At 43.9% G+C, this 16,637-nt stretch overlaps 1 protein-coding gene across 10 annotated transcripts in view; it reads right to left on the bottom strand.

The window, feature by feature from the left end:
- Nucleotides 1-16,637, bottom strand: part of CPEB3 (cytoplasmic polyadenylation element binding protein 3) — a 186,834-nt gene that overhangs the window by 7,723 nt on the left and 162,474 nt on the right. For all 10 annotated transcript variants that reach the window (XM_075935178.1, XM_075935180.1, XM_075935187.1 and 7 more), the window contains 2 exons: nucleotides 15,654-15,768; nucleotides 8,042-8,223 (listed from right to left, as the gene is read on the bottom strand). In XM_075935178.1, coding sequence (XP_075791293.1) covers nucleotides 8,042-8,223; nucleotides 15,654-15,768 — 297 coding nt within the window. The remainder of the gene's footprint in view (nucleotides 1-8,041; nucleotides 8,224-15,653; nucleotides 15,769-16,637) is intronic.

Raw genomic sequence — 16,637 nt, 5'->3', positions numbered from 1 at the left:
CATTACTTTGGATTTTAATACAAAATAAAACCTTTGGATTTACCTTAACTACGAACTATATTTCCTATTAGTAAGCCTTTAGTAAAATTTGGCTTTGCTGACATTTCAGCGAAATAAACAACAGATATGGGATTGAGCAACACTACACATACACCCTTTATCATTCCTATAACCAGAAGATCTCAAAAAGCACTTTATGAACATTAATCACACTCTACATTAACCCTTGGCCTCTGACTATAGTACCACATTTGTTGGTAAAAGTTTTGTCAGTTGGGGATGTGAAAAAAAATCCCCCCAACCGAGATAAGTATTGTCAGCAAGAGCCCCAGTGTGGACAGTGTTGTGTTGGCAGGAGAGGCTCTCCTACCACAACAGTTAACACCACTCTTAGAGGGTGATTTAATTATACCAGTAGGAGAACTCTTGCCAGCAAAGAGTAGTTATACAGCACTTACAGCCGCACAGCAGTAGAGGCACAGCTGTGTTGCTGTAAGGTCCGTAGCGTAAACATAGCCTAAAACATTCTGTCCTTGGGTGATGCAGCACTTAGAGGTATATCAACTGGATAGGATATAAATTATCAGCTTCCTGTCATGTGACTTCCATGGCTATTGCATATGGGTATCTCAAGACAAGACTTGAATGTCCCCCTTTAAGTTTATATGTATTTGCAGGGCCATTCTTAGAATTTATCGTGCCCTGCACAGTACTATTAAATTGGTGCCCCTACGTCCAGCTTGTTCTTAGCAATACACGCACAAGTTTACAACACTGGAGAACTTGATACATTAAACAGGTTTGATCTGCTAATAATGTTCTGTTTCTAACATATCCATGCTCAAAGTTGATCGATGGCAACACTGTCAATTGCTTTCATGCTTGGCTCACCCCTGGCCTGGTGGTCCAGCTGCAGTAGAGGAGGTAGGTGGAAAGTTGTAGAACCACAAAGTTCACCTCTTGGGGTGCAGAGTGGCAAAAGCAGCAGCAAACCATCAGGTCAAGTCACACCATTGGACATCTCCGCCAGCACCATGGTGAAGTGTGGCATCTGAGAGATCAGGGGCATGAGGGGCTGTGGCTGCTCCTCCTGCCCCAGGGAGTGACTGGAGAACGGGGGAGGGGAGCCAGGGAAATAGGACAACACTGTGAAGAGAGGGGAGGCCATGAGGAGACAGGGGAACAGGGAGTGGGGGATGAACAAGGGAACAGAGGGGTAGGGGAGGGGGATGGGATGGGGCTGATGGGAAGGAAAGCATGGGGGCAGTGAAGTGAGTTGGCAGGGTGGGAGGCACTTCACTGCAGAGAGGGGGCAGTGGTGGTCTTTGATCTGCTCAACACTTGGCACACCGCTGAGGCTGGCTGCCTAGGAAATGAGTCACCTGTTTCCTCTCCTCCACAGAGCCAGCCAGCACCAGGTTCCTGAGTCCCAGTTGTGCCACCAGCACCTCACCTGTAGGACTCACACTGAGCTCAGCAAACGTGCCCCCACCCTACAAAGAGTGGGGCTAAGGAGAACTGCCCTGGTCTGGGGAGGAGTGGGGATTCTGCCCTCTCCTTTACTCCCCTCCCCCCCATCCTCCCAGCTCATCATGTGTGCACTTGGGAGTGTAGCAGTGGGGCACTCAGCTGGCGGGGTGACTGGGACTGCAGGCAGACAGCTCTGAGTAAAGCACCTGCAAACCGCTCCTCCCCAGTGGGTTGCCAGCAGGGTGCTGAGCTCAGCACCCATGGCCCCTGAGTAAGGGGAACTAATTGAGACTGAGCCCAGGTCTTGCATTCCTCTCTCCCCCCTCCCAGTCTAACAGAGACCCAACCCTCTGTGCATTCATTTCTCCACCTCGCTCTCACTCCAGCAGCTGCATGTGTAAACGGAGGAATGGTCCCGCTATTGTGGGGAACTTTCCTGGCTTCTATACCACCCCGGTGAAATGGATCAGCGAAAGGATCTGAGTCCCCGCTCCCACTTCCTTTACCCCATGGCCTCCCTGATCCTGAGGGCTCCCCCTCCACTCTCCTGAGTAGCAGAGCCCTCGAAACCCCAACAAGGTTTCCTGGGGCTTAATCCCCGACCTTGTAGTCACTAGGGGCAGGAGTTAGGGTGTCCCTACTCCGAGGTGCTCTCTTTACACTGAAGGCCTTCTTGGCCCAGTGATCACTTCATAAGGTTCAAAGCAAATACAATTTATTAAACATCAACTGATTAAAGAGAAAAGAATAAGAAAAAAAGGAGAATGGTTAAATGAGAACACACAGCCCTGCTCTGTAGCACAGGGACATCAAAACAGCAGCCTGCAGAGTGTAAGGACAGTCCACAGTCTCTTCCTTAGAGGCCCCTTAGAGGCCTTGGATGTGCTGCGGTGGTGGTGGTGGTGGGGGGGGGGGGGGTGGCTGGCTGCAGGCTGGATACGCTTGCTCTGGCAGTGACCACACAGCCTCAAGCTCTAAGTGGCCAGACCCCTCTCCCAGTCCAGAGCCTCTCCCCACACTTTGCAGTTCCCAGCTGCTCACCACATCCAGCTGCAGGCCAGTCTCTAGCTTCTTGCGTTGCTTCTCTGTTCCTTTTGGCTCTCTGAGCACTGCCAGTCTGCTGCTCAACACAGGGTCTGCGCTCCTTGAGCTGTGTGTGTCAGGCTCAGCTGCTGCAAAAACTGCCCCTCAGCACACAGCTTGCACTCCTTGGGCTGTGTCTCAGCTCTCTGTTTGCTCAGAGAGCCAGAACAATCCCAGCTCACAGGGAGGACGGGGCCTGGCCTCTCCCTTTCCTCACAAGCCTATCCAACCTGTCAATCAGGCTGAGCTGGAGTGTTGGCTGCTTTCCGTTGTCTCTGGGGTCTGTCAGTCTCATGAACCCTTCCCCTTCTGAAACTGGGAGCTGGCAAACCAAAAAACTCCCAGAGTTTTAGTAAGGGGTAACAGTCCCCTTACACATGGTGTCCCCAATGCTGCTGCATACTTTGCATATTAGTAGGGACGGCCCTGAATATTTATTAGCTTTAAGAACATAACTAGAAGAATTGAGGGAGAGTTAGGATTCTTTGGCTAAGCAATCCTATCCCATTTAAATGCACACTGAGGATTTTATGATTTACTAGCAGACTTACCTGGCGTTGCCCAGATCCTTTGGGGGCAGGGGGCTGGTGGTGTGGGGCAGGTGCAGGAGTCAGGGAAGGACCATGGGTATATGTGTGTGGGTGTGGGGGGGAGAATATGCGTGAGTGAGGGGTGAGAAGGTGCTAAGGGTAAAAGTCCCCTATTGTGGAGCCTTCTCTCCTCCTATGATCCCCATAGCTGCCAGGGGCCTTCTGTCTGCACCCAGCTTCTCCGGCCTGTAGGAGCCTTCACCCCTGCACCAGGTGCTGCGGCCAGGGGAAGGGACTTGGGACAAAGGAGCTATTTACCCAGTCTGGTGGCAGACAAATGGCAGAGCCCCAGCCCTGCTGGGCACTCTCCTGATGATGTGGCTGCCCCCAGTGGCCACTCTCAGTATCACGTCCCTCCCTTTCCATGTTATGGAAAACAGTCCCATTCCCAGCACTTCCAATTTCTAGGAACAACCAAACCCTGACTTTTCTTTAAGTTAGGATAAAAGAAACTGCATCCCAAATTTGGTGATGCTACCTCTTACCATTTAGGAAGAGTTCTTGAACAAATGGACAGGCAGACAGACACACAAATCTCTAAAGATATATATATCGATAGAGAAAGGGAGATATTAATAATACTAGCATAAGCCTTTTGTAAATACAAGTCTCTTCCTTTATCCACAGGGAACGTACTTTTTATTGCTATAGCAGAGTCCTATGAGAACGTGCCACTTATGTTCTCTCACTAAATCCCCCTCCTTCCAGAAAAAGAAGTCTATGTACACACACAAGGCCAAGGCACATGGATTTTCTCACTAAAATCCATCTCACTTTGAGAACTCCTGCTCTTTGAAGTTCATTTAAAAATGTGTAAGCTGCAATCATATCCATTACAGCAGAAAATATACATGACCTCATTCATTTTGAAGATCACATTTATTGCATTAATAAGATTTTCTTTCAATGCCAGTGACCTAGAAAAACTCCGTTTGGATCATGAAGCAAACTAAACTATTGGACAATTTAAAAAGTAGCTTCACATCTTAAATGTTAACTTGGCATCAGTGCTAAAAATACCATTAGAATTATTGTCATTTTTCTCAGCCTCGCTACAACCTATTTTTCCTCTCACAAAGCATGAAAGTAATATGTTTAAGTTAAATCTAGAATGACTCGATGTCAAGGTAATTATATTCTGAGACTAACATTTATATGGTGCATTTGTGACAAAGGAGCATGAGTCAGATTTAACACTGAATTTTCCATTCATTTGCAGACTAGAAGCTTTATATTTTATTCTTATTATTGAACTTCAAAAGCTTACCTCCCTGTGATTTATGGTTAACATTTTAAAAACCTAAGTCAGAAATTATACAGTGTAGTTGTAGTTGTGTTAGTTACAGGATATTAGAGAGATAAGGTGGGTGCGGTAATATTTTGTCTCTCGTGTCCAATACAAGATATTAAACATATTACTTTCATGCTTTGTGAGGGGAAAAATAGGGCATAGCAAGGCTGAGAAAAATTACAATAAATTACAATATTGTCACCAACAGCAGCTTTCAAGCTTACACAGAGCTTTTCTTCAACTCTTCCTTCTTGAGCCATAAGAAGGCAGCAGCTGAATCAGGACACCTGCAGCAGAGCAGCTGGGGTGCTGCCGGGTTGGTCCGGTAGCGCCGCCCCTTGGCACTGCGAGATCAACCCGGCAGCACCTCAGTTGCTCTTGGGGACGCCTGTGGCAGAGCAGCTGGGGTACTGCCGGGTTCGTCCCACAGCGCCAAGGGGCGGCGCTACCGGACCAACCCGGCAGCACCCCAGCTGCTCTGCCCAGGCATCCCCAAGTCAGCTGCAGCTGAAACTGACCAGCAGATGACTCCAGGAAGCCTGGGGCAGAGCAGCTCTGCCTCAGGCTTCCCAGAGTCAGCCGCTGGTCAGTTTCAGTGCCGGCTGAATCGGAGACAGCTAGGGTGCTGCCGGGTTGGTCCTGCAGCGCCGAGGGGCAGCGCTACGGGACCTACCGGCAGCACTCCAGCTGCTCTGCCCCCAGCTTCCCCGATTCAGCCGCTGGTCAGTTTCAGCAGCAGCTGAATTGGGGAAGCCGGGGGCAGAGCAGCTCCAATGGTCCGGCTGCCCGGAGCACTTCCGGGTTCCTGATGGTGCCGGACCATCAGGAGTGCCAGACCATCAGATGCCGGACCAATGGAGTTTTACTGTATTTTGTCCAGAGTCATGAACAGCTTCAATTCCTGAGGTTTCTGTAATTCTGAAGTTCTACTTTGTAGTATAAATTTAACATTATTAGAGCACTGATGTTTAATACTTTGTATCTGCCAAAAAATAACTATTGCTCATTCAGTTAAATATACTACCATTCAAGAAAACACATTCAGAAGTCAGCAATTTTTTTTTAAAAGAGTAGAGTACACATGTTGACACCAAACAAAGCAGGAATTAGTATTTTCATTTACTGAAATACCTTGACAAATATTTGAAAACCCAAAACTATCAAAATCCACTAATTTATTTGAGAAAAAGCCAGTTTCAACTTGTGAGGTTCACCCACTTTAGGTTCTTATTATAAGCTTTCCCATTTATTATGTATATTTTTGTAACCCTATAAAAACCTATTGCTTCTCATTGAGAAGATAATCATCTTGATTTGAGTAGCAAATAACAAAAAACACCATAGGTATTTTTGTGGTTGATTACTATGCGCTAGCAATTACACAGTAGGATTTTCTACGCAGTGTACTCATTTTGTAAAATCCTATAGCTTCACACATTCAAGAATTCAAGATTGCTCTCAGATGCATCACAAAAAACCTACACCTGTGGATGTAAAGGTTTTAATTTTTTGTAGTTACAGAAGTTTCACTGGACAACTAAACATTTTCAGGTGAGTTCATCAACCATACCAAAAAGAAAATTAAGGCAACAGTGATGGAGTATACATAAGAGACGATGTGTCCAATGCACTGCTCCACTAAAAGCTGGTTGAGGCACCTGGCTGCAGGAGAAGGTAGTGCACCCCCCAGCTGGGTTCTCTGGGTACTCCTGCAGGCTGCAGTGCTAAGTAGCAGGCCCATGAAAAGGGTTGGCTGAGGGTACATCACACACTGATCTGGGACTGCTCCAGTCCTCAGGCCCCTCAGGGCACTCTTTAGGGAAGGCTGGGGGGAGGAGGGGGATGTGAAGCTGCCCCTCCTTTCCTACCAAAACTGATTGTCGAAATTATTATAGGAAGAGTCTAAACTGGTATGTCTGTCACTTGTCTTTACCTCTACATGTCCTGGTTTCAGCCAACAGAACACAATAAATGATTTTTCCCTCCTCCCCTTCCCAAATAGGGTTGCCAGATACCTTCACAAAAAAATCCCGAACAGACAGGGAAAAACTGGTTGAGCCAAAAAAAAAAAATTGTTGATAATAATAATAATAATAATACTAAATAAATAAATAAAAATAAAAAATAAAAAAAGGTTGCTGCACCTTTAAATTACTGTGCTCCTCGCTCCCCCTGCCCTCTCAGACAACACTGGCCATCTTTTTTAGAAAAAAAAAAAAAAAAAAAAAAAAGAGAGGTCTCTGTGCCTTAAAATTACCACACTCCTCACTTCCCCCGCCCTCGCAGATGCCGCTGGCCATCTTTGAGAAAAAAAGAGGCCACTACACCTATAAATTACTGTGCTCTTTGCTCCCCTGGCCCTTGCAGATGCCTCTAGCCTTCTGTCTGAGGAAAACAGAAAATACCGGACATTTTACACGTCCAGTATTCTGTTTTTTTTTTACCGGACAGAAGGCCAAAATACCGAACTGTCCAGGTGAAAACCGGACACCTGGCAATCTTATTCCCTAACCTTAAAAAGGCTCAGTTTGAGAAAAGATAGAAACAGGGGCTTTTAGAAACAGACGCAATCGGCTTGTCACCTTTTTAACTCAGACTAAAAAGAAAAAGTCAACCCTATACTTGATTATAGGCATCTGAAGCATATACTGTAGTTTGTTAAATTATTATGAATGTGCTAGGTCCTCAGAAACATGCACCTAATTTGCACAACCCATGATTGTATATTCAATTTCAGTAGCCACAGAAATAGTTCTATATCTAGCTGGCCTTTTACATATGCAACTGTTGTAATGCTTCTTAGTTACACACACAGTTTAGTTTTTGAACATGTTCCTTGATGTCTTGATAGCATACAAAGAAATTGTTCCATGTTAATTAATTTCAGAAGTAAATTTTGCTTCTTAAAGCTAATATTCTGTATTGTCATGAAATCTGAAGGTTCAAAAAAATTATGTGTCTCCTGGGAGATAAGTGATAATTTCACATAAATCTGAACTTGGTGGACATCAACAAAAAAATTTACTATCCAACTTTTCCCAGTCATTTATGACTTAGTATTTCATACGAATGTAACAATAACAATTTGAATTTATATAACTTCTTTTCAGATTTCTCTTAGTATTTTTCTAACCATTAAGTAATTCTCAAGACACTTGTGGGCTCAGTGACATCTATGACCATCAATCTCTTTGACTTTTGGGAACCCCAGACCCAGTCATACTTTGGAGATGTATTAGTATTTCCCTGTTTACTACTAGCACTAGAGAAGCCACAAATGCTATTCTCAGCCAGGGATCAAGAACTCCAACTGATCATCCAAGAAAAAAGAACATCCTTTTCAAGAGAACAAAGCTACAAATCCTGCCATGGTTAACATTCAAAAAGGTAAACCAAACCAAACCAAAATGTATAAGCTACATATTTAGACCCATCATTGTCATTAATTAAGCTTTGGCTCCTCTGGTAAGCTTTTAAAGAATCACCAAATATGAGATAAAAATACAGCCTACAATATCCTCCCACACAATTTATATAAAAAAGAGCTTTTTAGCTCCTGTATAACATCACCAACAGCAACCATTCCATTCTGTGTTGCTTTACTTACCCGTTTATCAATGTCATTATGTTGGAGTTGGACAAAGCGAGCACTAATAGCAGCAATGTAGCTCTGCTGATTGGAGAAAGCCACTCTGCCAGCACCTTTTGGGTACTTCAATTCTGGGTCTGTATCAATGCCAGCATAGCAGACACCTCCATATAAACGGTCCATAATCATTGCCAGTTCAACTACGAGAAAAGAATGATTAAATATTGTAGAGTCAATGTTACTCAAAGCTTTATGCATGGCCTGCAGCTTCTAAAACAGACTATTTGCCCTAGTTCCTGTCCTTCAGGAAAACAGAAAAGGAACCTGAAAGTTGGACTGGCTAAAAAATAGAACACTCCACATCTGAAATCTACTGAAAGCTCAAAGATAAATTGGTGAAGGTGGATTAATCTCCTAAGTAGATTGTTGTATCAGTTACACATTACATTGATTCCAAAAAAGTGCATTAGTGCAATGTGGAGGCTGAACAGTTACAAAATGCATGGTCAGAAAATGCTGTCCCCCCCCCCCCCCCTTCAACAGTAAGGTTAACTCAGCCCTAATGCATCACATTTATTGATGTCATATGTTTAATGACAAAAAAACAGCAATATATTAAGCTATACATTAATGAGAAAAATAGAAATAAAAGTACAGCATATGTGCATAATGGACACAAGTTAGTAATGCCTGTAGAACTTCAGCTTTTGCATTTCCTGACTTATTTTTACCACTTGGTCTCAGAGATGCATGTATGTCCTTGGGGGATTTTTTGTTTTAAAGTGGAACTTATTGGAGTTGCTCTTCCACACACTGTATGATCTAATTACCTGGGTACACTTAGCTAAATGCACAAACGCATGTATCAGTCCTGAACTGGGCAGTTTTCACCTTAACTAGATTTTTACTCCATGTGTCAGTATTTCTTAATTTTGTTACATGAAACCTAGTTTCCACCCTCCCCAGACTTGGGAAATCACACTTTAATTTAGGGCTAAGAATATGCCACATTTCATGCATTGACCTCTTCTGCTCTAGCTAAATTAGGGCCTGATCCATTGTATAGAAATGCTCTCATGTTTGTTTCAGACTTAAGTGGGTATTGGGTCAGATTCTTAAACATATTATTTTTTCCCAGTGAAAATAAGTATTTTCTCAGTCTTTCAATTGAAACATCTGACTGGTCTTCCCCACCTTTCAAATTTTCAGCAGAAAATTCAACTTTGTGCAGAAGCTAAATATGGAAAATTTAATCCCAAAAATTAATTATTCAGGAAAGCACATGCAAACAAGGGCTGCAATGAAAACTATTTTGCAGCTTTATCTGCCACAATATTCTCTGACTTATGAATGAGTTATATTTATATAACATATGCATTAAGTATGTATATTTACACATATAATGTATTGACTGTTAGGTCATTTATATTATTGCATACACATTGCTTTTACACACACTCATACTGCATAGCACCTTCGCTTCCCGCACAAATAGAAGAGATTTCTAAAATACATTGACTCCTGTTAGAAATATTCTAAACTTAGCACCACCACACAAGTTGTTTTTGTTTAAAAATAAAATAAAATAAAGCTCTCCACAAATGAATGACAAATAGAAATGGCAACTATCTATTCTAAGCAAGAAAACTGCCATAATAAAATTTTGGAATACACATGATCCTCAGCATAGTGGCTCAAGAAAAAATGGTTACTTTGTAACAGTTGTTCTTTGTGGTGTGTTGCTCATGTCCATTCCATGTACGTGTGTGCGCACTGCATGCACACATCAGAAGTTTTCCCCTTAGCAGTACTGTTGGGCCAGCAGGGGAGCTCCCCGGAATGGCGCCTCTATATTGGCTAAAATATACCCCTTCCAGCCCCCGCCCTCTGAATGCCCTCTTATAGGACTATTCCAAAGAAAGGTAGGCAGGCGGGATTTGGAATGGACATGAGCAACTCATCTCAAAGAACAGTTATGAAGGAATGTAACTGTTTTTCCTTAGAGTGATTACTCATGTCCATCCCATGTAGATGACTCCAAAGCAGAAACCCCAGGAGGCGGGGTCCTCCACTTCTTCTGAGTGGAGGACGGCCCTACCGAGACCAGCATCCTCCCTACCCTGGTAAGCGAGCATGTAGTGGTTGGCAAAGGTGTTGATTGAAGAGCCCATGTTGGCCCTGCAGATGTCCAAAACAGGGACCTCAGCCACAAAGGCTGCAGAGGACGCCTGCACCCTAGTGGAGTGGGCTGTGAGAGGAGGGGTTCTCCACGAGTACCACAAACAACTGTGGGGCCTTACAAAAGGGCTTTGTCCTGTCTCAATAAAAGACTAAGGCTCTCCTAACATCTAGAGTGTGTAAAGCCTGTTCTTTACCAGAAGCATAGGGCTTGGGATAAAATAAAGGGAGAAAATGTCTTGGGAGACATGAAATTGAGAGACCACTTTCAGCAGGAAGGTGGGAAGAGGGGGTGTAGCCTCATCTTACCCCTGAAAAAGACTGTAAGGGGGTCAACAGTAAGAGCCCTACACTCTGACACACATCTGGCCCACGTGATAGCTACTAAGAACATCTTCCACAAGAGGTCCAGCAACGAACACATTGCCAGAGGCTCAAAGAGAGGGCCCATGAGCTTGGTTAGGACAAGGTTAAGGTCCTATTGAGGAGCGGGGTGTTGGACGCGTGGGTAAAGCCTGTCCAACCCCTTTAGAAACCAATGGACCATGGGGTCCACAAAGAGTCTTGCCCTGGGAGCCCAGGTGGGAGGTGGAAATGGCAATGGCCACCAAGTGTACCTTAACTCATGAGGAAGATAACCCTTAGATTCTGAGATCCAGGAGATAGTCCAGGACCAGTGGGACCTGGGCATCTCTAAGAGAAATCCCTTTGTGGGAACCCCAAATAGAAAACTGCTTCCATTTAGCCAGGTAGATGGCTCTAGTAGAAGGCTTCTTACTTCCTAGTAGAGCCTCCTGCACCCGCTCCGAGCATTGCAGCTCTGAAGCTGTCAGCCATGGAACTTCTAAGGCCATGAGGTACGGACCCCACAGGTTCAGGTGGCAAAGCCTGCTGAAGTCCTGGGTTATGACATCCGGACACAGCGGGAGGGCCATCGACCTCTCGCAAGACAGGCTCAAGCAGGGACATGAACCAATGCTGTCTGGGTCATGCCAGCGCTATAAGAATGAGGGAAGCCCTGAACTCCTGAACCCTCAGGAATGTAGAGAACACATAAAGCAGACCCTCAGGCCAGGAGGTGGAAAGTGCATTTCCCAGGGACCCGTGACCCAGCCCCATGAGGGAGAAGAACCAGGGGCACTTCCTTTTCTGGTAGATTGTAAACAGGTCCAGGAAGGGAAATCCCCACCTGCAAAAGATTTGGAAGGTCACATCCCCCCCAAGAGACCACTTGGTCTGAGGAAGTGCCTTGCACTAGCCAGTCATCCAGGTAAGGAAACATATGGTCAGCGTATCTATATAGCATGCATATGCACTGATAAAGCTATTCTATGCTAGCATCACAAAAATCCCTTAAGTCTGCACATTTTCAAACAGGAAGAGAGGGGTTAATTAATAGCAAGCTAAACGGTTTCTCTGTTAAAAAACAAAAACAAAAAACTGAAGAGTGATGTCGTTTAGTTGCCTTGTCACATTATATGTGCTGAATACATTATATGAAATAATATGCTGAAGGGATAAAGGGAAGCTTCACAATCTTTGGCTTTGAAGACAAAGAAAATATTTAGTGAAAACAAAATAATGTTTCTACACTGTGAATATATTTATACATCTGGGTTAATAGACCTGTCATCTAAATTGACCACAGTTTGGTAGCTACTTTCTCTTGTCACTCCAGAGATATCCCGTAACAATCATTTAGAAGAACCTGACAAAGCAGGGATGTCTAAATATACTTAAAGCAATAAATCCTGTACCAGAGTGAAGCAGCGTTTGAGTATCTTACTACTTCTCTTGCTATTTTTTAGTACTGGTTAGATGAATTCCTTGGATTACAAACTGTATGCCATATTGATAATGTACAAGAATGTATCTTAAGCTTCAGTTGCAAAGCTCACTAACATTTTTCCCAGACATCTATTTTCCCAAAATCTATTTTTCTTGTCCCAATATTTGCTGAAATATATTTCTGTTGCCACTGTAGTAAGAGACTGTTTCAGTGGGGAAAGCCATGCTTAATGTCTTTGGCTTACACTATGTATGCTTTAGAAAGAGGAGACAGCACAAAAATTAAAAAGGAAAGAGCAGAATGAGAATGTATAAAGAATGGAATGGAAACTTGCATTATTTCTAATGTGCATTGTATATTACTAGGGATACTTATGTATTTTTAATTTAAAATTAAGAGAAAACATTTATATTCTCTAGATGATGGTGCCTTTCAGACTCCCTCAATGCAGTAATTTAAGGTTTTGTGTAAATCTAGCAGCAGAAGCATAGATTTCTTTTAAGTTTCTATCTTGCTGTCTTCATACAACCTCTTACCTTAACAGTTCAGAAGCTAATCCAGGTTACACAGGTTATCTAGAAAAACTGGAATTTAAAATGATCTAAAACAGTGGGGGGGTTTGTGTGTTTAACATATAACCCACCTTTTACAGAGCAGGGAAAAAAGAAAAAAAGAAAAAAAACCCCACACACCTCCTTCTCCAGGGTGCATTAGTGCAACGATGGCAAGCCAGCAAAAATAGACTTGTATTTTGACAAGTATAAAATTTTCATAGACTAAGGTAGGCCTGGACAAAATACGGCTGCGGGCCAGATCTGGCCTGCCAAGCCATCAGATCCGGCCCGCGGATGCTGCACGGAGCCCCAGGAAAGTTCCCTGCTTGCCTCACCACCTGCATACTACTGAGAAATGCAGCTGTGGGACGGTTTCACTTTAAAAACTGAGCCCAGAGGAGAGGCGGAAGCATTAGGAGCTGCTTCTGCACCCAGTACAATTCCATTGGCTGGCTTCTAGCCAGAAACTGGCCGGTGGAAGCTACCTGTTTCAGTAACAGGCAGCCATGAAACAAGGGGCTTGTAGTTATTCACAGAGCACATGGCAGAAGCCTATGTGGAGTCGGGCAGGCAGGGAGGCTTATTTAGGAATGGGCTGCTGGCTGGTAAATCTCCTGGCCAGTCTCTGGATCCCCAGTCCCTCCCTTCCCCAACCCTCTGATCCTACTCCTGCCCCCCTACTCCACATACCCAAATCCTCCTCCCGCACCTGGCACCCTAATCGCCTGCACTAGATCACAGTCCCCTCCTGCCTGAGCTCACAACCCAAACTCTTGCACCTCCTTTCTGTACCACAATTACCTGCCCTAAGTCACAATCCAACCAACAATCTAGTGCCCCAGGTCACAACTTCCTCCTTACCCCAAGCTGCCTTCTAGACCAAACCTCCCTCCCAGACCCCACACCTCCTCCATTAATATCATGGCCCTCGACCACTTTCCAAACTCTTGGAGTGGCCCCTAATAAAAAATTATTGCCCACCCCTGCTTTAAGGCCAGAGGAGACCATTGTGATCATCTAATCTGATCTGCTGCATATCGCAGTCCACAGACCCTCACCTACCCACTCCTGTAATATACCCATCACCTCTGAGATACTGAAGTCCTCAGATCATGATTTAACTCTATGCCTAAGGAGTTGTGTTAAGAAAGTGTGAGTTTCTAGATAGGCAAAGAACCAATTTTACTACAGGTTGGACCTCCCTGGTCTGGCACCCTTGCTCCCCTGCTGGCTGCTCTGCTCCTGGGCACCTCTCCTTGGGGCTCCCTGCCCTGCCGCTGACTTCCCTAATGTTGGCCTGGCACAGCTCCCTATCCTGCTGCCTGCCTGCTGCCCCAGGGTCTCCTGGGGTTCCCAGTGGGGACTGTTTGGCCACTGCCAACCCCACTGCTGCAGGGTGTTCACCAAGTTTCCTGGCTGGGGCCACTCAGCGCCGCCACCACCACTTCGCTGCTAGGGCTGCACTGGGGATTCCATTTGCCTGCCTCCTCCAGCCCTGCTGCAGCCAGGGGTTCCCCAGCTGGGGACTCCCAGGCTAATAAACAGAAGTGACCAGCACCAAATAGTCCAGATGGCCAAAAAGGAGGAAAAGTTCAAGAAAGGTTGACAATGGCTGGAGAATGGCAGATTGAAAACCCTAAAGCATAGGTCTAAACCCCTGAAGCAGGTCTATCGATGGAGAGCTACAAAAGAGGCAACTGCTCTGAGGCTTGGTGATTCAATAAGGCAGGCTACTGTAGCAGCGGCTAGAGTCCTGGGTCCTTTAAATCACCAGTGCACTCCAGGTACCTCTGAGGGCTAACAGCATGGGGAGCTGTGGCAAGGCACACTCTGGGCAGCACTGAAATCTGGCTGCTCCCAACCATGCCTCTTCCACCTGAGGCCCCATCCTTTCCAGAAGTCTGGAGCCATTCTCCCATTCCCACCTCCCAGGGGCCAGGTAACAAAGGTGAAATCAGATGTGGAAACCCCCCCCCCCCAGTGACAACCACTGAAATGCTGATGAAGGAAGATGATGGGATAAAACACCACTTAAGAATTAACGATTGCGGCATGAATATTGCAAAATCCATATGCTCAAATGAGAACTATAAAAATAAGGTGTATCGCTATGGCTCTTTAGGTTCCATCCGATAAAGCCCTGGAGCATCAGATAGCAAATCAACAGAATCCAGCTCCTCCACTTGGGCTCAATCTAAGGGGGCATTAGTATGGTCTGAGCTACGGAGTGGTAACTGTAACAACATCAGGAAGACGTGTGTGCGCGTGCACACGTATATTGCTTTTTCTGTTATATTCTCAATAGATGTGGAATATTGCCTTTTCCCCTGATAAAGATTCCATGTGCTTCTTAATAAGCATAACTGCTATGCTGGGAGCAAGAAGGGGGCTGTGTGCCAGGATCCTCTCAGCTTTCCTATCTCAGTTAACGAGGAGGTCAGAGTAATACAGTTTAAGGCCAAAAGGAACCACATCATCTAGTCTGACCTATATATCACAGGACAACACTACATAACATCTGCATGCTAAACTAAACAATGAAAATTAAACCAAGCAGAAGTAGCGAAAGCAGAAGCTGCAGGTGCTGAATAATGTCAGAGCTGCCTCTCTCTTTTCATACGATCAAAATACTTGTGATAATTTCATGAGTATTGGTACCCCTGTATACACACACACATCCATCAATACTTGCATGGAAATCCACTCTATAGTCACTTTCTAGTCCAAATTTAAAAATGTGATAGTTTGAAGATTTAGCATGCAATCAACCCCAGTAAACTTAATATGCTCAGCTTCCAGAATTGGGCCCTTATACCAAGTTGAAACTAGTTCAGAGTTTGTGATTTAGTGAGTTTGTAAAAACATTGTTAGATTATAAACTTTATTTAAAACAAATTTCCTAATCTATGTTACAAATGTTCACTTTCAGCTCTGCTTGGGAAAAAACAGACTTGCCAGTATAAGTTTGTAAAGTTTTTATCCAGTTCCATATTTAAATTTTCATGTATTAACTCACTGCAGCAGCCTTCAAGTTTAAAAACATTGTCTTAATCTGAAAACAGTTACTGATTGTATAGTTTGGCCTAAATTTTCTTCTATTTCAACTCACCAGCTCGAAGGGGACGTGGAACTCCCCCTACAAAGATAGTTTTTCTTGGGTCTAATGGTTGAGAACCATCCATTACAAAGTCACTGTCACTTAAGTTCCAAGGTCGAATTTGCACCTGAAAGAAAGATATCAATTTTGAATTGACTTTATTGTTAATTTACCCTACATAAAGTAATAAGAATGAAGAATCAGCTTCTATAAAATCTTATTAGAATATACATATACACACACAGTCACATTCTTTTTTAAAAGATAAAACTTTCACATTCTATCATGTTACTATAAGAACAATACAAATATATCATTTATCTATCTAGGTGGTACAGCTTACCGTTTTTATTTGAAAGCAATGAGTAGACCTGTGGCACTTTAGAGACTAACAAAAATATATATAGAAATTAAGTAACATATAGCAGAGGTGGTGGTAGGGGGTTTAGTGGACAATATATTTACCACTTCTAGAGACCAGGCTTATATTTCCTCATGCAAATACAGCTACCACATTCTCTCCCTAATCTTCCCCCTTCAGCCTTCTTTATTAGAATATGGAATCTATCAAAATGACATTGAGTTTTCTCATTTATAGTGTGAACTTAATGGTGTAGGTGGAACATTCAGCTTTCTTCTAGTCCCATATAATTTTAAAGTTGAAAAAAGAGAGGAGGTGAAGTAGAATTAATTCCTATGTTTAAGACAAGAGGTTTGCTTAAAGGGAAGTAAACTTGTTCAGTCTAGTTAAGCAGCCAGATGGTGGACAGTTGGACAGAAAGTTCAGATTGTACAGAACTAAGAATTCTACTCAAGAGCCATTTGGAAAAGTCTGCTCACCACTACAACTCCCTGAATAAGCATAAATTTAGATTTACAATTGCACTGCAATTTTCATTCACCTATGCCCATGTGAGCCTTTTATATGAATTTGGTTAAGAACCACTCTGGAAGGATTACGCATATAGTACATTAACTTTAACATATATAATAATT

Source organism: Pelodiscus sinensis, chromosome 8 (genome assembly GCF_049634645.1).
Source record: "Pelodiscus sinensis isolate JC-2024 chromosome 8, ASM4963464v1, whole genome shotgun sequence".
Classification (NCBI taxonomy): Eukaryota; Metazoa; Chordata; order Testudines; family Trionychidae; genus Pelodiscus; species Pelodiscus sinensis.
Note: the sequence above shows the minus strand (reverse complement) of the source record. Positions and strands in the feature narration are given on the sequence as shown.